A 21621-nucleotide genomic window follows, 5' to 3' on the forward strand; every position below is an offset into this window, starting at 1 on the left:
ACTAATTTCTTCTTTTGCTGTAGTAAAACAGCTCATTCTGCACATGGGCAAAAGCTGTAAATTAAGGTTTGTCAGTGTTACTCTGTGGTGTCAGATTAGACACCAAAACCTTCACAGAAGTCATATTCTTGTTTCTGAAAATGATCCGTAATGCTATATCTGTTCAGGAAAGAGGAAATTCCTCCAGTACTGAAGCTGATACTCCTGTATCTCTGGATACATTTTAGTGAATTTGACTAACATTGTCTAAAATCATACTGGAACCATTACCAACACCTATAAACGTTTCAGCTAGACACATAATAAATACATATCCAAGGTTTAGGAATGTTTCCAAATAGAAAAAAAAATGGTATAGTTCAGTTTTAATCAAACTCCATAGCTGAAATGTGTTTCCTGATAAAGGAAGTGTGACTTTATTCCTGGTTACCACACCACTAATAGTCAAAGACAGAGGCAGAAAGAAAGAGGGAGGGGGGAGGAGGGGACACAAAAATAGCAGGAAGTAGAGATGGCAGGCCTGAAAGAAAATATCATGAAGTAACACGACAAGTTCATCTGAGGATAGCAGAGGGGAGGGGAAATCCTTCTCATTTTCTGCCTGTCACCCCGCCCTTTATCTCTCCTGCTCTCTCCATCTCCATTTTTTGGACAACATTATACGCCCATTTTTTCTCCGCTTTGTGATAGCATGGTAATGGTTGGACGACTGATCCTTTTTATGCTATAGAAAAACTGCATAAAGTAGTTAATCCTGCTATGTGTTGTGTAGAACGTACTTGTAAACACTATGCTGGCAATAAGTACTGAACAGCCACTTGTTCACGCACGAAAAATCTGCATTACACAAATCCAGCAGACTTATCTGAAATACGAATAGAAATTCCTATGAAGGAAATATATGTGAATTTAAGGGATGTGCGTACATAACAAAATCTTGTATTTTCTGTATATGCACCTCAAATGATGAACTCTACATTTTTGTACGCATGTAATGCATGATTAGTGAGATCAAAAATAAGCTGCTGTTTAGATATTAAACACTTGAACGCATCATCGACAGCTGTAATGTTAGAGAATGGATCAGTATAAATCAACTTAATTCACGGTTTCTTCTTTTTTCACGCTTTCCGTTATAGATCTGTTATATTACGCTAATTCCATCAATACTATTGTTTTCCAAAGCTGCCTGTTGCATTAGAAGAGTTAATTCCTCTCTTTACACATTTGGTTCAGCAATACTAGTTAAATATCAGCCCAAGAAGAGAGATTACCTTAACAGCTCTCAGTGCCAAGAGAAATAGACTATGTTATCTTTACGTTTATCCTGTCAGCTTTGTTGTTTATAAGTCAAAAGGCACTTACCGTTTGTTTTAAAGATCTCTACATTGCAATTTATTAGACGACACACGAAATGAATTTTGTTGCTTTTACAGTAAACGATATACGTTCCTTTACCTCATCTTTGTGAAGTGCTTTGTTGACCGCCATTATACAAACAAGTTGTATGAAATGATTGAGCTCAGCCTTGCTGTGAATACACGAATGCAGTCATGGATGAAATCTGATGAAGTTGCAGTCAGTATCAGACGATGCAAAGTCTTCACTTCTCAAGTACGGTTTGAATTTTTCTAACAATATGGGATGTTACTAGAGAATAATTCTTAAATCAGACCGCATCATAATGGTGGATATGGTAGCAATGGCGACGGAGGGAAGACAGACACGTGTGCAGGCGGACAATGAGGACGAAAGGCAGAGAGAATGAGCGCAAAAGGGAGAAAATGGAACACTTGTGAGAAAGCAGAAAGTTAAATGTTAGGAAAACAGTGTCCAAACTGAAGGAAAAGTGGGAAATACCTGAGTATGAATTCTGCAGGACGGCACAACGACTCGGGCCAAGGGCTAAGGAGCACGATGGGCGGGTGGGTAGGCAGGGAAGGAGGAGGTAGAAGAAGAGGGAGATGAGAGATTATTTCTGTGTCTTGATAATTCGCTGGCAAAAGAGGACAGAGAAAAATGAGAAAACGAGAGAAACTAACCAAGCCAACAGTAACAGTCTGCAGCCATGCCCTCCTATCTCCCTGCCCACTACGACCATGATGCCAGGAAACTAATGGGAAAGAGACAGCATGAGGTCACAGCCGTGTGAGAAGGGAAGAAAAAAAATAATTTGGGGTAGTAATACTTTTGGGACACGTCTTAACTTTTGGGTAAGAGAGAGCAACTGCGTTTATGTCTTTGCAAGAGTTGCCAGGCAAAGTAGGGTTCCCTTCACCATTTCATCTCGAGCACTACGCGGCGTTCGCCTGCCAGGGCCCTGAGGCATGGAGGGAGAATGGATTCCCTCCAAAATCAGCAAAACAACATATCTTGACACAGCCCACCATGAGCACTTTATGACCAATGACAGTTGCCAAGAAAGGAAAAAAAGGAGCACATGTTTGTTGCGAAAACAAAACTATGAAGAGAATCATATCAGTATACTTACACAAGCTTTGGCTTCTGTTCTAGGAGCAGGTTCGAATTAAGAGATAATGCCAGTGATTTAAGCCACCCTTAGAATAAAGAACTATGATTTCTCCCAGAGAGAGAGAGAGTGCAGTGAAGTCTTTTGTCAGCATTTGGCATTCGTCCCAGGTAGTACATGCCTCTCTGTTCCCCTTCTACAGAAGTCATCGCAGCGTCTTTAGCTGCCCTGGTGTTGCCTGTGCTTTTTGTATGAATTTCCCTATTACGTTCGCGCCCTATTAGACATAACAGTAAAATTTTCTTTTGGGTAGCACACCCGCAGCAATACAGGCTCTAACTTTGGAAAGAAATCGTTTTGGGAAAAAAAAGTCTTTGGAAAAAGTTACAAAACAATCCAAATGTGAAACTTTTGTAGGTGAGCGAGAATCCGCCAGTCCACAGTCCTAGACTTTTGGCCTCTTTTTGGTTAGGACACCAACACGCTGAGTCTGCAAGAATGTTAAATGTGAGATTTTTTTTTTAAAAAAAGTGACTTGCAGGAGTAAGTTGTTCCTGTGATGAATCCTGTTCAGCTGTGGCGAGAAAAGGGGCTCAGAGCCCAGGCGGCCAGCCGGCCAAGAGAGAGAAGTGTCACCAAAATAATCCAGTGTGACTGCCAAAAAGGTGTACTTTGCCCTCTTCCTGGGACGAAGGTGTTGAGAGAGAGAAATAAAAAGAGAGTTTCACAGCCAAGTGCTATGCTTGCCGTCCCTCGTCCTCATCTCAGGCATTGTCCAGGACAGCTCAGTGTGTGATGTCACGGCCCCCTTCGTTCGCTTTTGTTGTATGTTCATTTATTTTGCTCTCCCCACTGTACTCCTCAGCTCCTCCCCTCTGCAGCCAACACGTATTCACTCTACCCCCGTTGCAAAAAAATACAGAAAAGCCTTTCCAGAGTTAACAGTAGTCCACTCCAACAGTCTGTTATGGTTAAAAGAATTTGAGGACAACAGAGGCAGCAGCAGTAGCAGAATGTGTGTGAGAGAGAGAGACAGAGAGAGTGAGAGAGAGAGAAAAAGAGAGAGAGAGAGAGAGAGAGAGAGAGAGAGAGAGACTGCCTTCACAAATCTCTCACTATGTCTTTGCCTTCCTGCCTTTGCAAGCAGGGAGCTTGTAAAAGTTTCAGCTGCGCCGGCTTAGGGCCAGCCCCTGTTGGCAGCGTTTCAAGAAGAGCGCTGACTGTTTCTAAAGCACCCAGAGATTGTCAGAGTGGGGGTGAACCTACCAGGGGGGTAGAGGGGTTCCCATCAATACACACGGGTATCTGGCGAGGGGAGAGGGGCATATGTGCCAGCTGCAACTACTCTGGGGGTTGAAGCAGCGAGGAAAAGAGAGCAGCCAAGACAGTTCTACGCACATTTTCCCCCTCTGCATGGATATTCTGCTTTCATTCTTGTCACAGATGAAGCTGCAGTATAAAGCAATTACACTGTTTGTGAAGTTTGGATTGTTGGTTTCTGAATAATGTTTTGATAATCTAAAGCTTTAGCATTATACACTGCCAATCATTATTTATGATGGTTTTTGGACCTATATTGTTTATATAGTTTGACTGTGCACATAACCTAGTTATCTACTAGGGCAAAACTCTTTATCAGTTTTCAAACGTGCGTCATTCTAGAACAAGTAAAAGCACTATGTTATCTGCTGTAACATTGTCAACTGTCTGCCCTGGGAGAGGCCACCTGTTGCTTGTTTGCACAGCCGTGTGGTTGGCAGGTGTCAGCTCAGGACACTGTCCTGCTCTAACCATGATTGCACTAACACCACACACACACACACACAGACACACACACACACACACATGCACACACTCAGCCATCACTTACTAACCTCTGCAACCACATATGCAAAGCATGTGAAAGGTGTCACACCACCTCAGATGCACACAAACATATACTAAGTTTTTGCCTATTCTATGTTCACCATACGGAAACTGAAGTAGACTCACTCATATTAAGCACACTCTGGATAAGCCCGGGCTGTTGGAGAGGAGGGAGTGCTGTGTTTGACAAGAAGTGACAAAAGATGCCATACCTCAAGCCAGGCTTGGATTCAGTCTGACTTTTAAAGCAAACCTTAAATGACTAGTTAATTCCATTGAATACTGTGAAACGGTCAATTTGTTTTCTTTAGATGTCACTAAAAAAAGAAAAACCTACACATTGTCTATACAAATATTTATACAATACAATTTTCTACATATATTATTTCAACGTACCTATTAGTTATTTTTATTATTAATCTGAAAAGGTAATGAATTTGTGTTTTTGCAGCTTTATTAAACTCACAGGAACCATAGCTATGGCTTTACCATTCTCTGCATGCCTCACCTGTGAGCTCATCTAAACAGGCACATAGACTGTAAATTGGCCCTGATGGACTAATAGTCCTGCCTTCTGCTGTGTCGCCTCCACAAATGGCTCTTACTGCCTTAATGACATTTAATGACTGGATTTTGGGAGGTTAGAAAAGGGCAAGAGGAACAATCTGGACATGTTCTAATGTCCCCTCCCCACTCCCCACCGCATCATTGAAAGCCATGGGTCCTGCTGGGACTAAAAGCCTGGAGGGTGCAAGATCTTTTACTCTGATGCCATTTTCTCACGGTCTGAGAAACGTCAGTGTTTCAGAGCATCATCTATGTCATGTTCAAATGAAATACCTATCAGCCATTTTAGCACAAACCAAGAGGAATGTGTTGTAACATACAGTAGCTCAACAGAAATGCTAAAACCACAATTATACAATTTACAATTTTAATCTCTTATATAATCTTGTGAAAATATGAGTATGAAAATCATTGTAACAATCCAGAATTACTGATGAATAAGTGCATAAGTCTGGTGAGAGGGCAGGTGCTGTTGAGTACATAAAGGGAGGCGGTTTGCGGTAGTTCTCAGAGTGCACAATGTGAGTTAGACATTTACTTTTAGCATATGCCAGGATCATTGGGCGCAGTGTGGGGATGCAATCTGATTGGGATGTCAGGCCATCAGAGGACACCATGCATCTGTACATTCACACACTTATTCACACCTATGAGACAAACTATGTACTGGCATCTTGTTGGGCAGTGGGAGGAAACTGAAGAACCTGGAGGAAACCCAAACAGTCACAGGGAGAACACTGCACAGACAGTAACCCGATCTCAGGATTGAACCAAGAACCCACATACTATGAGGCAGCAATTTTACCCCCTGCACCACCAGTATTTTAAAATATATTCCAGAAATACCCGATGATCAGTGTACCAGATAAATGTTTTTGTGTGCATTTCAGCATTACGTTTCTGCAGATAAACTGACTTAGCTAAGTGATTTTTATTTTCAAAATCATTAAATGATAAAGGAATTTATGGATCTTGTAAAATAACTTTTATTCTTCACTCAATTTTATTGGAAACTCCCAAGGTACGCATAGTACTTCCTTCAGTTTTTGCGAAGCCCGTGAGTCATTTCACAATGCTGCATGCAAAGCAATGCAGTAAACTCAAAGAGAAGTGAAATGAAGCTGTATTATAGAATAACCGTTATTATGAGCTTAAAAATAATTATGAACAGAAATACTGTTCAGGAAATGGAGTTATTTAACAAACAGTATAAACTAGCTACTGATATTGACTAAGTCTCTTTACATAACACCACGACACATATTGCAGAAGCAAGTTGTTTGATCAGCGTCTTTTTCATTTTATTTCTCCCAGTATTTTTCTTTATTTGCATTTTTAACTCCAGAAAGAAGTATAGCACAGTACCAAATATAAATGTGGCCTTGCATTGTAATGCAGGTTATGGCAACTCGCCCCAAGCATGTGGTTGTGTCTTGTGGTTTCCGTCAAAGTGCAGCAGTGTTTTTACGTTGGCCTTAAAAGCGTTTCATCCCATTTCTTTAAAATGAACAAAAAACAGGTTTCATGCAAGGATTTCATCGCCATATGTAATCATCGGGATCACATGCATATTCTTTTTTTTTGTTTCACCAATACCTGCTAAAATAACAAGATTATCATGTCAAAACTTCCCTGAAGTGCTATCACGTGATCATTGGCAGTGTCATATGAGGTGAATGGTAGCTCACAAAACCGGTTGAGTTAACCTTTAATTTTCCTGTGTGTATTTGTGACAGCCTTGCATAGTATCAGAATACAGAGAAAATGTTCTCTGATGAGAGTTTGGTTTAGTGTTACATCAAAGAAAGCCAATCAGTTGTTAAGCTGAATATTGAAGGAAATAGTTAAGCCAAAAATAAAATTCACAGGTCATTGTCCCAAGTTTCTATCTTAAGAACTTATAGATTATATACAACCTTGTATTACTTTCCTTCTAAAATTGCCAATAATATCATAGTTTAAGAATATATTCTCCTATTTGTCCCATGATCTATTATTTTCATCATATTTTTTAATTCTGGGATAGTATTACCAAAATAACAGTAGATTAAGGAAACAGGGTTAACAACAGTATCAAGAGATATGATACAGATACTTAACTACATTCACAACCAGAACAAGTGCATAAGAATTCAACATTGGTGATGAAGAGTATTTGAATTCAATAATTATTCAATTTCATTTAATTTTAATCGTTTAGTGCTTTTAACAATAGACATTGTCACAAAGCAGAAATTCAGATGTTGATTTAGATCCATAATTAGCAAGCAAGAAGTGACAGTGACAAGGAAAAAATTCTCTGAGACAACATGAAGAAGGAAGAAACCTTGAGAGGAATCAGACTCAAAAGGGAACCCATCCTCGACCTTATTGATCAATGAGGCCAGAAGAATGGCTAGACTGATTCGAGCTAACAGGAAGGCTATGTTAACTCAAATAACCACTCTTTACAACTGTGGTGAGCAGAAACGCATCTCAGGTTGCACAACACGTCGAACCCTGAGGTAGATGAGCTACAACAGTGGAAGACCACACTGGGTTCTACTCCTGTCATCCAAGAACAGGAAGCTGAGGCTACAGCGGGCATAGGCTCACCAAAACAAGATAGATCAAGAAGGGGATTTTTTTTTCAAACCACCAGTCGATTTCCTTATAAAACTGCACAACATTGTACCTAAGACAACTGATGCATAGCAATGCAACTGGTGGTCACACTAAATATTGAAATGTTTTTTTAATACTATTTCCTACGATTTGTTGGTATTTATTTGACGTATTGAAATTTTCATTTGATTATTTGGAAAGCATCTTTATTTTGAAAGCAACTATCTTTTACAGATTTTCTTGACCTTTGCACAATACTGTATATCTACAACATGATATATCTAAGACCTGGTTCCTACATTTTCTTTCAGGCAAAAGAAAACATACCTGTGTTCTGTGTCACTGGCAGTTCATGTTTTCTGCCTCAATAATTGCATCTACCGTTAATTGTCAGCAATTATTATGAAATAATAATCGCTGACAACGCATGCCATAATCACATAAATGTTTTCAGTTGTCAAGTGCCCTAAAACCTTCAGGTATCAGGAATAGAACTAATTCTTTTGGATCCAGTTTGGTCCAAACCCAGGATACAGAGAATGTAAAAATTGATCCTAAATCTGCACTGGGACCACTGCACTGCGAGGGCAAATCAGGTCAAGTGGTGTGTCTGTGACAGTAAACAACTTCACACTGGCTCTTTCACTGTTCCTAGCACCCCAGCTGCCTCAGACAGAATAATGGCATGCTAGCATATGCTACACAGGCGTGGCCTTTTACACACACATACAAACGTATAGCTCCCTGGAGCCCTTACATATTCTAGACAGTGTTTAAATTTTGGGTCTGTTGTATCCCAGCTATTTTCCTGTGAGGAAGCTGGGACATTGTGTAAGAGGGAGCACACACCGACAGTATTTTCTTTTATCCTGTGGGCTTCCCTGGTCTCAATAGGCTTGGCCTTGACTTGCTGGGTTTATTTACAGTGAGACGCAAACCTCCTGTCATTGTTTGTGTTTTGCTGGAAGACACAACGAATGTCTGAGCCAGAGACACACCGAGGCATCTTTGCCTCCCTTAGGAGTGGTGTGAGTGTGTGTGTGTATGAATGTGTGTGTGTGTGTATGTGTGCGCGTGTGTTTCGTTGCCCTACACCTCCCTGGGTTGTCCTTATTGTTTGTGTTTCCTGAGATAGGAGTTGTGTGCATGTGTCTCTCTGACTGTGATTTGTACAGTGTTGTGAGTTCATGTCCTTACAGTCATGCTACTTCAGCACTCATAGTTCAAGCAAACATCAGGCTCTTCCTGTCCTCTTAGTGTTTGCTCTCTGCCCTGGATACCAGCAGAAAGCTATTAACATGTATTCCTCTGTGTGTGTGTGTGTGTGTGTGTGTGTGTGTGTGCGTGTTGGATGTGTGTACACTTGCCTGACTTTTCTGCTTCCATGATTTCACATTGGTGAGTCATGTTCAAGGGTTAGACAAAGACTTTTTATAAAAAAAATAATTTCTGCTTAAGGAAATTTTCAGTGTATGATTTTAAAACTGGTTTTGCAAAAATCTGAAATTGAAATCAACATCTGAAATCTTTTGCATCACATACACATTCTTTTTCTTTCCCCAAAACCTGAGGAACAACAGATTCGTTTCTGCATTTTGAATATATTTTTCCTTTTTTCCCTAAATGCCCCAGAAGATGAAAACATACACTGTACCTTATTCACAAGTGAAAACACAAAGGCAGGAGACTTCACTGATCCTTTCCCCCCTCTGTGGCTGTAGTGTCTCTTTAAGAACTTGACTATGTCCCCTAGACTGTACAGAATTCATTGCCCTCCACAGGCTATCTGCCAAGTGGTGTGTGGCTGTTGAGAAACATAAGTAGGCCTTGCAGTCAGGAGCATGTTTAAATTGGAGAATAGTGCCATCTTACGCTAACACTAAGAACTACCTGTCTTCCGTAGTCTTTATAACTTTATTACTATTGTCATCTAGTGGCTGAGAGCAGAAGTTTCCAAATACACCAAAACATACTATGAGCTGCATGTTTAGGGACAGTGTGTATTAGGATCTTGAGAGGGGAGGGTGCTTTGGATAGGGGAGGTGGGGTCTTTGGGTTCTCGGGGAAATCCTATTAGTGGTCCGGGTGCTTTAGCAGAATGGGCAGCCAAAACTGTGATATTTCAGTTTCTGGAATAGCAGAGTGGAAGCTTGGAAATTAATCCGTACATTTGCCTACATATGAGATTGAACACTATTGGCTGTTAATGTAAGTGTGTGTGTGTGTGTGTGTGTGTGTGTGTCTGTCTGGTATTGTATTTGGTGTTGTTGTTATTGTTGTTGTTGTTGTTGTTGTTTGTGGTGACATTGTGCTGGCCTATAGCGACTTTGAATGTGTGAAATCTTTCTTGGATGTAAATAACACTTACGTCATGTGAATGCTCTGCCAAATTATGCTGTCACCAACACCAACAGATTTTTGTTGTTGTGAAATCTCATGCCACTGTTGTGGATAATTTCAATTTTTTGATCTGTCCCCTCCACAGTGACTATGCCACTACAGAAAGAGATCCTGAGAGAAGTGTGGACTGAGAAAACGTGAGTGTTCACTCAATTCTTCACTGTTATATGCCATATTAATTACCTCATCAAATTCTCAATTTCTTCTTAAGCTGCTTACATCCACACTACAATCTTGCTGTTTCATCTTCTTCTGTTAATACACAAACCAGTAAGAGACTGCATGACCTCATGCCTTCGGCCAGCTTGATTAAATACGCCTCATGTAGCTGGCTCAATCTGACACAATTTTAACAACATCTTAATGAGCAGTTGGGTTACATGCAATCAGATGTAGGCTTTATTACTAGGACTGCTGTTTACCCGATGCATATCTTGGAAAGCATTTTCCTGCGATACAACCAACCATTATGTGTATAAAATTAACTGAATGGGTTTACCAGTTGCACTAAATATGTGAGTATACAAAACCCAATGAGCTTCCATTGCCAGTAATTTCAAAAATGCTTTTATAAAACTAGCCTTTGCTTGTATTTGGGTAGATTTATTACATTTTGAACAGTAGCTCTCTCAAAGAGTGTCATAATGCATAGCTTAAATGTATATATATATACATATATATATATATATATATATATATATATATATATATATATATATATATATATATATATATATATTTAAGCTATGCATTATGACGTTATGACAATATATATATTGTACTTTTTAGACTTCACAATGACACAAAGAGGAGAGAGCAACAGGTGAGTATTTTTGTCACTAAATGTTAAAAATCATTATCAGTTTAGGAATAGTATACTTAAAATAGATGTGAACTTATACTGATGTGATTTACTGATGATTAAGTATCTAGGCTTGGCAGTTGGATTCTGTTTCCAATGTGCCTGTGGAAGACTGTCCAACATGTTCTACGTTTTCACCTTTATATGCCTGATCAATACTCATGCTAAAAAAAAGATATGGTAGAGGTCTGATTCACATTTTTAGAGCTATAACCACCCCCACCCCCCCCCACCCCCCCTTAATTTGGTGTGTGAAGTTGACGTGGCAGCACAGCAGATGGGTCAGCCGGCAAATCCTCTTAGCAACTTTCTGCTGATGGTAATTCATTGAGTAGAGCACTACACTCCCCCATCTCTAGATTAATTTCCACTCTTTGTACCAGCAATATTTTTAAGGCCTAACACAGCTGCATAGCTTGTGGACATAATTATTTATATCTGTAAAGTCTATACCAAGAAATGTCTTCTGACAAGGTGAGTTTGTTCTGTGCGCTGTTTTATAAGGGATTGGGCAGTGAGAGACAAAGGGGTGAAAATTATACAGAATTTATAGCCTACTCAGTTAAATTACTGAAATAGCTTTAATATCTTTAATGTAGTTCTATCAGATTCAGTTGTGTTTGTAGTTTCTTTTGGAACAAGTCTGTTGAAATTGTTCAAACAGACAATTTAATAATGTAATCTTCTTTTATGGCTTGATCTGGTATAATGTAAAAGCTACATAAATCAACTAGCAATATTCGGGAACAGTTGAAATGAATGGTAGGACCAGTTGAAAAAAAAAAATAGCTCGGATGAGAAGATGTATGGCAGTGAAATTAATAATACCAACTTTACAGTATTAGTTTGTGTCAAAAATAAAATAAAATAAAAATAAAAAGCTAATGTTGATTGTAGAACCAAGATTGTATTGTAGTTGGATTTGTGTAAAAATTAAAAATTTTTCATTATTTATCATTTACCATCACCCCAAATTGAGAAGTGCCTAAAAAATGAATATAGTTATAAATATCAAGCAAATAGCTATGCTGAAATAAGGCTATGAACCTGGGACAATTTTACATAGACCTAATTCTACAATAAGTAATTATCTCATATAACAGACAAGAAAATGTTATATGGTGGAGTGATCATGTAAAAAACAAACAAACAAACAAACAACAACAAAAAACGGTTACAGTAAAGTTACTAGAAATTGTACAGCATGCTATGATATAATAGAAATATCATGCAATTGTCCCATTAAATATCTAAGTTTCGAAATATAAAGAACAATATATATTTTTTAATTAAAGCTAATAATGTCAAGGTTGATTTGCCCATTAGTTTCAAAATAGTGTATAGTTGGAAAACAATTTACACAACACGCAACAGTCTATATTTTTGTATTGTATTGTAAATTGTATTAGCTTTGTAGGAATGATGTGTTGTCTGTTACTTTAGGAAAGCTGTTGTTTTGAGACAGCTTGATTGAATGACTGTATATGTGTCAGCTTCCCCTAGTGCAGGGGATTGTCTGAGGTTAAGAGTATTTATAGTGCTGCTCAAATGGTGTCTTAAGTAGATCTCACAGAGAGAGAGAGAGAGAGCGAGAGAGAGAGTGGACAGACAGACAGACTATCACAAGAGGTTTGTGTAAATTGACCCAAAAGAGGTCATTACTATTACAAAAGCTTTAATTTTAGGTTTGCTGGTTGAGATATAATATATTCCTTAATAGAATTTGTGCTGTAAGAGACAGTTTGGATGTATAACTACTGTCTCATAGATATGAACACATTCAATATTATTGTAAGGTCTGTGGATAAATCCCAAACTCACTCATTTTAGGAGAATTTGGCATGAGCATCTTACAATTAAGCTGAGCAGTTGAAGGTTAAAGGTGCTGCTTGAGGGCCCAGGATTTAAACTGACAACCTTTCCATAACCTTTCAATAGTTCAGAGCCTAAAACACATCAGTTTGTCTGTCATTTCAGCTGTGATTGTAAAAAAATAATAGCACTCTGTATCAATTAAACTGCTCCTTATGCTTCGGGTTGTTGGTTTAATTATTTACCATGCAGTAATACAGTTACTGTTTCCATTTATATGACTTTATTTTTAAAACTAAACCAGATTTGCAGGTTGACGAGAAACTGAATGACATGACAAGGAAAAACTTGCCACAGTAAAATGTTTGAGGTTAAGGTTTGTTTGTTGAGTAGTTACATGCAAAGTGAAAGACATTCCAGGTGTTAGATACATGACTATCTATAATACTGCATATTAAAACTACAATATGATTATCAGTAATATTTACCATATTATTTAACTTAGAAATATGGGTATATTTCAAAGCAGTCTAAACGCAACATAGTCTAGATATTTTCATATTCTGTTCTTCATAAGGTGTATAATTTCTCATCATTAATTGTACCGATTCTTAACTAAGTTCAGCTAGTTTATATCAGTGAGAAATTTAATGGATATTGTGATGTTGACATTAAAAAATATCCTAACATACAAACATTATATCTCACCTGTAAATATAGTCAAACAATTAGAAATAATAATTTCTCACAAGTGCTTGTTTGCGTTTCTTTGCTGCATTTGCTTTTTCTTAAATGGTAAGTTCTAAACATTACTCATTCATTTATTTATATTACTACATAAATGTAGATATACTATGAAAATCCCTCCTCCCTTCCTTCCTTCTTTCCTTTATTCATTCATATGTGTCTGGCAGTGACACTTTAATTTGTTTCTGTCCATTAGAATATATGCATCAGAAGCCTAAAAAGAAGAAAGCTGAGTCTATTCCCGCAGAGAGCAATGGGACAGAAACTAAATCCAAAAAAAGCAAGGATAAAAAAAATGGAGACCTGTCAACAGAGAGCAGCCCCGCCACTCTAAAAAGTGAGATAGAAAAAAAGTGAGATAGACATTTATACACATTGCTGACCATGTACTGCATCATTATGTAAGTCTGTCATTCTGAAGCATGAAACACTAACATAGACACCAACATTTCCAAACAGATGGTGAAAAAGTGAAGAAAAAGAAAACTGAAAAGGAAAAAGAAAAGGAGTCCTCACAGAAGGAAAAGACTGAGCCTAAAAAGAAAGCCAAAAGTGCCCCAAAGAAGAAGAAGAAAAGTAAGATCATTTTAATAATAATAATAATAATCATCATCATCATCTTTCGTAAAAGATGTTGCATATTCCATTATATCTGCTGATGTGATTTTAAAAAATGAAGCAATATGTCATTTGTATGGTTTCTGATTTAAAGTGCAAGGGATTTTTAACAAATGTACAGAATTTCTAAGATATGTTTATGTTTAATGTACTTCAGGTTCGACGGATGATGAAGATAATAGCGATGGTGAAGAAGAAATGGCAACACCCCAGAAGAAAACAAAATCAAAGTCCTCAAAGGACGGTTCTGATGGCAAAGAAAAAGACAAGGACAAGAAATCTAAACATAAAGGTGGGCTCTATGTTCAGTGTACGACATTATTTAGCGTCTCTCCGTGTCTCTTGTATTGATGTAAGAGTACTGGGTACAGCGCTATGTTTTGTAGAGTGCATTCTCCAAGATAATCTAGGTTTTAGCAGTGTAATAGGATTAAGCTAGCTTTTATTTTTTTGGATCGAGTGTCTGAGAGATTTGGCCCACCATTTTAGGGCAACGTAAGCATTTACATTTATGACCACGTAGATGTAAACAGATGTAAAGGAGAATTTTGTAAACTGCACCTTTCTGCGTGTCACCTTTCCACTCCATTTATACAGTGAGACCAAACAGATGCTTTTGGCATGACACAAAACAATACAAAGACTACATGAAGGTAAAATGACTATCTAAAGTCCAAATTGTGTGACATTGTCTGAAAGGAACAAGGGTAGTACAATACAATGAAACGTGCAGGACAGTATAGATCACTACACACTACACTCTACACTACACTCCCATTATAAATGGCAGTATCACAAAACTGTGGAAGAACCTAAAGAATATAGATAAGTAAATTTAACCTCTGGAAGGCTGTCTTGAGAGGCAAATGAGGACATTTCAGAAGATATTATTGTGCAATAAAGTGCTCATGCCAGAGTGGTGGAGTGAAAAGTCTGACCGCCTGAGGGAAGCTGTTCCAGGGTCTGTCAGTACCTGCCCTGATGTTGTGGTACCTTCTGCCAGATGGCTGAGAGGTAAAGAGAGGTGACGGGCTGTTGCTGGTGCCTCTACTTACTGCTCATTTGCAGTAATCTCAAGGTAGATTTGTAGCTGATAAAAGAATCATCATTTAAAGGAAGATGTGTAATAGCATAGTTGTGTTATTTGTCAGTGAACCATCCAATGTTTCGAAAAGTGAAAACTTACTAAAGCACCACAAATGTCCAAACTGCCTAGGTTTAGTTAGGAATGTCTCCAGAAATGTGTCGAAATTGTCTGTACAGAAACCAGGTTTCTTATTACCTGATGTGAACATTTAGAGGAAAAAGAAGACAAAGACAATAAGGGAAAGTCCCAGACCAAAAAGAAGGAGCCAGCCTCTATGTTCCAGATAAATGGAGACAAATCTACCACTAAGGCTAAAAAGAAAGGTAACTAATGACATATTATTTCAATCTAATATTTCTTACTACCAATTATAGTTGTACAATAAAGGACTTGCAAATATGCATGAAGATCAATGTAAAATGAATTCTTCAGTGTTTCTTATACCTTCAGATATCTTTTTTATATGAGATGATTTGTATGTGTTTGAGTCTATATCGATTTTATTTCGCTGTCATCAGCTGCCAAATCAGACAGTGAAGAGGTGAGTGAGCCAGAAAGCAAAACCAGCAAGAGCAAGAAAAAGAGCAGTTCGAACCCAGGCTCTATGTTCCAGGCTAGCAGAGAAAAGGATAAAGACAAGGACAAGGACAAGAAGTCTAAAAAGTCCAAAAGTGAGTAATTAACTAATTACTTTATGGTCATCAACCAGTGGTCTCTCACAAGAGGTTTATATTTGAGTATTAATGCATTATTTCTTTACTCAGGTCTGGCAAAAGCAGAAGAGAGCGATGACTCAGAGTCTGAGGTGTCAAAGAAGAAGAAAAAGGGAAAAGGCAAAAAGGGGAAAAAGGTAAAATAAAGTCGGGTCACTGGCAAGTGCTCAAACCCTTTTATTGTCTGAGTGTGTGTTTATGTGTCTTCAACAAAAAGAAAAAAAGCATCCAGCCTTGTCATATGACCAGTCAGGCTTTTCTTCTTGGTATGCCACATAGTGTACAGATGCCAGTTGCAAGGGCATGTGCAGCACGTAGCACAACTATGATCTGAATCTGATGAACCTTGCATGTAATTATTTGACAGATATGAAACTTTGTCTCTTTCTGGACATTTTTAAAGGAGGAACGAGCCCCTTCACCAGTCATTGAGTTTGATGACCTGGAAGAGTTTGTGCTTCAGCCAGCACAGCAGGGCATCACAGTGAAATGTAAAGTGACCCGTGACAAAAGAGGAATGGACCGGGGCCTTTATCCCACTTACTACCTTCATCTAGACAATGAAAAGAAGGTGTGCTGACACAACTGCACATATAATCAGCACTTCTTATCATCTGTGGAATTAGAAATATAACACTCTACAAAATCATACAAGACCTTGGAACATAATTTCTATCTGAACTTTTTTGGCACATGTGGTCAAATCATAAATATTATTTACGATTATTATTATTATTATTATTATTATTATTATTATTATTATTATTATTATGGGGGTAGTCACCTAATGGTTAGAGAGTCGGACTTGCAACCCGAAGGTCGTGGGTTCGAGTCTCAGGTCCAGCAGGGATTGTGGGTGGGGGGAGTGAATGATCAGTGCTCTCTCCCACCCTCAATACCATGATTGAGGTGAGACCCTTGAGCAAGGCACCGAACCCCCAAACTGCTCCCCAGGCGCCACAGCAAAAAAAAGCCTGCCCACGGCTCCGGGTGTGTGTTCACGGTGTGTATGTGTTTGCTACTGTGTGTGTGTGTGCACTTGGATGGGTTAAATGCAGAGCACAAATTCTGAGTATGGGTCACTATACTTGGCCACACATCACTTCACTTCACTTCACTACATGGGAATATACATACAGTATATGTGAGAAGTTTGACTCCAAAATATTGTTTAAAAGTATAACAATTTAAAATCTTTTCTTTATTATTAATATCCTAAAGTGTCAGAACGTTATAGCTGCAATGTCTTGCATTCTTGACGAATTTCATTAAAATATTATCATTACTGTTTATATCTGATCTTCTCACACAATACATTGCAGCTGGAAATGTCTTGAAAGCTAAAAACCAGATTATATTAAAAGCAGGTCTTTTTGCTGGCGGGGAGAAAACGCAAAAAGAGCACGACCTCCAACTACTTGATCTCAATTGACCCCACTGACCTCTCTAGGGGGGGTGAAAACTACATAGGAAAATTAAGGTAAGATGCAGGCGTTTACACAGTACCTGCAGATTACACCTTTTGCTAATGACTTCATTTGAATGTCTGTCATTTCAGGTCCAATCTGATGGGCACTAAGTTCACAGTATTTGATAATGCTGTTCATCCTGACCGAGCACTTCCTGATATGTCGAATGCTAGGCAGGAACTAGCAGCCATTATTTATGTAAGATCACCTACTTACTACAGTGACTATTAGAGACCTAATCAACCTTGATTAGAAATGATAGTAATTTGGAGATAAGACATACTGTAGAATGCTTTTATGTGATGAGATCTTCCTCCTGGCTGTCTTTCAGGAGACCAATGTGCTGGGAATGAAGGGTCCAAGAAGGATGACTGTCATTATCCCTGGCATGGACAAGGATGGAGAACGAGTACCCATACGGCCACGCAGTGTAAGGGGAAAAAACAAACAAACAAACAGAAAGTCTTACTTACAATATATATAAGTAAAAAAAACCAAAAACTGATAGATAAATAATTACTTTGTTTTCTAGTGCCCCCTGTTGTCTGTAACCTATACAGTATCACTAAAAGCACAATGTTGAACATCACATTATCTAAACTGGCAATGACTGTAATGGTGTAATGCAGAATTTTACCAGGCACATTGATAATAAAATAATATTTTACCCCTCCTTATTTAATCATACCATATTTATTTTGACCTGATTTTTAAGTCATCTCATGCTTTACAGGAAAATGATGGCCTTCTGATTCGACACCAAAACAGGAACATGGAGAATCTGATAGAGCTTCGCAACAAGACACCTGTGTGGAACGAGGAGACGTCGTCTCATGTGCTCAACTTTAACGGCAGAGTCACGCAAGCCTCTGTCAAAAACTTCCAGATTGTTCACAGCAAAGACCGTAAGCAAACCTTATAGCATCCTTCAGTCTGTAGGTGCAAAGCCGTAACAACATTAGCTCTCATAACCTATACAATTATCTGATTAAAAATGTTGCAGATTCCAACTGCTAATATTACTTTAAAAAAAATTTGCATTATTTTGTGTATCTTTATGAGTTAAAAATCATGGAATACTTATATTGCCCTTCTATCCCATGTCATGAGTTAGCTGTATGCTGGCAATGAATGTAATATGGTTAAATGTAACAGCAAGTGTATGTCATGTGATTGCAGAGGACTACATAGTGATGCAGTTTGGGAGAGTTGCAGATGATGCCTTCACCCTGGACTATAACTATCCTCTGTGTGCAGTGCAGGCCTTTGCTATTGCCCTCTCTAGCTTTGATGGCAAAATCGCCTGTGAGTGACAGCTTCAACCATCAAAAGTGTACTCTTCACCACTATGCTTCTATATGTCTCTGAAAAGACTGAAAGCCATCGATCTAGAAGCTATATGAGAATATTGATGAAAAGTCTGCAGTTCTCACCTGCTATTCTCAAATAATGAAGTCTAGGAAAATCTCAGGTGGCACACATTCTGAAGGCTCTTTACAAGAGATGGAGGTTTTGACAAGAAGGCAAGGGCAGGTTTTTTTTCTGTTAAATCTGAAAGATATATTGAGTCACAGGTCAGAATAATATGACACAGGTCATTTAACATGCATTAATTGGATATTTGTGAAGAGACAAGAAGTATGAAATGAGTCTTTCGATGCATCAGGAAACTGCATGCTATAGTTATTTTACAATACACATTTCTAAAGTATAACTTAGTCATATTAGAGAATTGAGAATTAATAACAGTATTTTGTTTTGTTTGTTTTTTCAAGTCTTGAAAGTGTTATATGATTGCTTTAATTTCATCTTGTTAAATTGTCAATTTTGATATTGTATGCATTATCTGTGTTTGTTTTCCTTGTTTTTCTTTTTGCACATCCTCAAACAGATGTCATTATATCCATAAATAATTTCCGTATTGTAGGACTGAACTTATTTTTGTGTTGATGGCCTTTTTAATGTTTTATTATGTCATCATTGGTTTATGGTCATGAGACATATTCCTTCCCAGTTTTGGGAGGGATAGGAGATTTTACATAGAAAATGAAAGAAGATTTTATGTTTGCATAAAATATTTCTGTACAAAGCTTATTTCTTTCCCCCCCTTTTTTCGTTATTTCATTCTTACTATGGTCCTGGGGGGATGGAGTACAGCATAGTTTGATGATTTCCCTGTTTGGTGACTCCAGCTCTCCAGTACCACAGCTGTGCACCTCTGGGTGATTCCATGACTGGGGTTACCTAAGAGAGTTGTGTTTTTTTTTAGCATAGAATTAACAAATTCACAAAATGTCATGAGGACATTAAGGACATTTTAATTATTTACTTTTTTCTTTAATAATTTGCTTTCAGTCTATAATTTGGGTAGTCAATGTCAATTGTCAATTGTCAATTATAGTCAATTGTCAGTCAATGTCGCAGTATCATTGAAAAAAGAAAGAGAAAAGTTTCTTCCTCTCACGATCTTCAGGGAATTCGGATGACACAATTTCCTGCTGAACGTGTGGAATATTTCAAATATTTTGTGTTTTAAAATATGAAATCTATTAATCTATAAATGTGGGATCTACATTTTTCATGACCTGGATGAGTCAAGGAAAAACGCCGCTTTCTAAGTGGTGTAAGTTTTATCCACGTTTTAAGTTATTTCTCTGAAACATGCACATAGGTTTTTTGTGAAGGATACTTTATCTATGTTTAAAATGTCTTTTACTTTTAGTTTACATACATACGGTATTTGTAAATGTAATATCAGTGGGACAAAAATGGCACCCCAGTCACTGAATCACTCCTCTGACTTAAACTAATCCCTTCAGCATTGGATGCGATTTCAATTCAAAAAGCTATGATTAAAAAATGTGGTGCACCCAAAACTGTCTGTCTGTAGGAACCGTACACTCCTGGGTAAAAAAAAAATTGCTCAGCCCAAAATGGCAAAAATATTAGGCTTTTAATGGTCTTAACAACAAATCATTGGTCATTTGGTCAAGAAATGAGAAAGAATGAAACAAATAGATAAATGAAGTTAGTATGGGAAGCTTTTCCCTTTGGTTTCTTTAAATGTTTAAGCCTTGTGGCTCTTGATGAGCTGCATCAGGTGCGGCAGATAACCAAATAATCACTAATCTTTTAAGAAAAAAAAAACATCCCAGAAGATATTTTTTGGAAAATTTTGTACACTCAGTCAGACATGTGTTAGCTTGAATTGTATGTAGAATTTTAATCATTAGCATGATTTTACCTTTGCGTACAAGAAGACTATATAAGTGAATTTCCCTGTTTCTAGCTTTTCCCCAAACAAACAGTTCACTGCAGCAAAAGTAAACCAGCAAATGGAGGCACACGAGCTCTCAGGAGTGCATTTGCTTAATTCTTGCTCATTTTCTGACCAATGATTTGTCGTTAAGATCATTAAAAGCTAAATATTTGCCATTTTGGGTTTGACCCATTTTTGTTTTGCCCAGGGGTGTATATAATGAAGATAGTCAAGGGCCTCAGGGGTGTTCAGCTAGTTGGCAGACTCGCACATTTGAGAATGTTTTGTCAAGGATGTGATAGCTTTGAAGTTTTTACACAAAAGTATTCTCCTTGAGGCAGTTAATAAGTTGAATGTTACTAACTTTTTTGAGGTGCAGGTTTCCAGCTCAGCCAACAGACGGAGCTATAGGTTTCTAAAAGGGTGAGGGGAGAACTGTAGTGGGAAAAAAAGAAAGAAAGAAAAAGAAATATATTCATTTTAGGCTCTCTTCCAGAGCATTACATCACTGAGTTGAACTGCTCTGCTCTCTTGAGACAAAGTGGCAAAGCAAACCGTGAGGAACTTTCGGTGCTTACTCATTACTCTGGAATGCTGACAAATTCTCAGTGAATTCCTGGACAAGTTTGTCCTTCTAAGGGTTTGGGAGCTGCTCATATTCACATTGCTGCTTTCATTCAAGACTTCATTGAATTTCAGTCCAAATTCACCAGCTGCTCTCGTCGGTTCTCTGTGCATGAATGTTATCACAATATCCTCAAAAATCCATGCTTTTAAACCCACAACTCTGTCTTCTGTCTTCATTCTGTTTTAACTCAGATTATTCAGTTTACTTCTTGTGATTGAGGTTGGGTTATGCTTTAGCAAAATATACAAAATGTTTTTAATGACTGGACTTTGGACTGTTCAGTGATAGGTTACAAAAGCTTTACAGTGTAGCTAAGTAAAGAATTGGCTTAGTTTAAAAAAAAAAACAAACTCTTGAATCTAGTCATTTGATTTTGTTATAATTACATTACATTATTTCACTGTTTGAGATTTGAGATGCTCTCAATACTTAGAAAAGTTGGTTGGAATTTTTTTTTTTCTCTCTTGAATATACTGTACAATCATGGATTTTAGGGGCGGGGTTTGGGATAAGTGCCCG

General features: G+C 37.9%; 1 protein-coding gene and 1 long non-coding RNA gene across 12 annotated transcripts in view; one reads left to right on the forward strand and one right to left on the reverse strand.

Moving 5' to 3' along the window:
- LOC113532565 (uncharacterized) overlaps nucleotides 1-9089 on the reverse strand; it is a 32129-nt gene extending 23040 nt beyond the window's left edge. For 2 of the 6 annotated variants that reach the window (XR_008301175.1, XR_008301170.1), the window contains exon 1: nucleotides 1861-9089. This is a non-coding gene — a long non-coding RNA (uncharacterized LOC113532565). The remainder of the gene's footprint in view (nucleotides 1-1860) is intronic. The other 4 variants (XR_008301169.1, XR_008301174.1, XR_008301167.1 and 1 more) reach the window with 4 other exon arrangements.
- On the forward strand, nucleotides 1485-21366 carry LOC113533334 (tubby-related protein 1). Of its 6 annotated transcripts, none has more exons than XM_053230791.1 (15): nucleotides 1485-1614; nucleotides 9993-10044; nucleotides 10697-10730; nucleotides 13539-13665; nucleotides 13788-13904; nucleotides 14104-14238; nucleotides 15246-15356; nucleotides 15552-15704; nucleotides 15798-15883; nucleotides 16150-16317; nucleotides 17111-17226; nucleotides 17305-17413; nucleotides 17547-17645; nucleotides 17949-18120; nucleotides 18395-21366. In XM_053230791.1, the coding sequence occupies exons 1-15, from the start codon at nucleotides 1593-1595 to the stop codon at nucleotides 18526-18528; spliced, it is 1635 nt and encodes a 544-aa protein (XP_053086766.1). In that variant the 5' UTR covers nucleotides 1485-1592; the 3' UTR covers nucleotides 18529-21366. The 6 variants fall into 6 exon arrangements, with proteins under 6 accessions (XP_053086766.1, XP_053086775.1, XP_053086777.1 ...); XM_053230800.1 differs by having other exon boundaries at nucleotides 17114-17226; XM_053230802.1 differs by lacking the exon at nucleotides 1485-1614 and adding an exon at nucleotides 9543-9715 and having other exon boundaries at nucleotides 18395-21365.
- Nucleotides 21367-21621: the final 255 nt, after the last annotated feature.

This window comes from Pangasianodon hypophthalmus, chromosome 2, assembly GCF_027358585.1.
Source record: "Pangasianodon hypophthalmus isolate fPanHyp1 chromosome 2, fPanHyp1.pri, whole genome shotgun sequence".
NCBI classification, from domain to species: Eukaryota; Metazoa; Chordata; class Actinopteri; order Siluriformes; family Pangasiidae; genus Pangasianodon; species Pangasianodon hypophthalmus.

Excerpts from the sequence above, each read along its gene's own strand:
- LOC113533334 (XM_053230791.1), top strand. The coding sequence starts at position 1,593 with ATGCAAAGTCTTCACTTCTCAA. Across the intron at positions 15,705-15,797 it reads GAAGTCTAAAAAGTCCAAAA|GTCTGGCAAAAGCAGAAGAG; the intron begins GTGAGTAATTAA and ends TTCTTTACTCAG. Across the intron at positions 16,318-17,110 it reads ATCTAGACAATGAAAAGAAG|CAGGTCTTTTTGCTGGCGGG; the intron begins GTGTGCTGACAC and ends TTATATTAAAAG.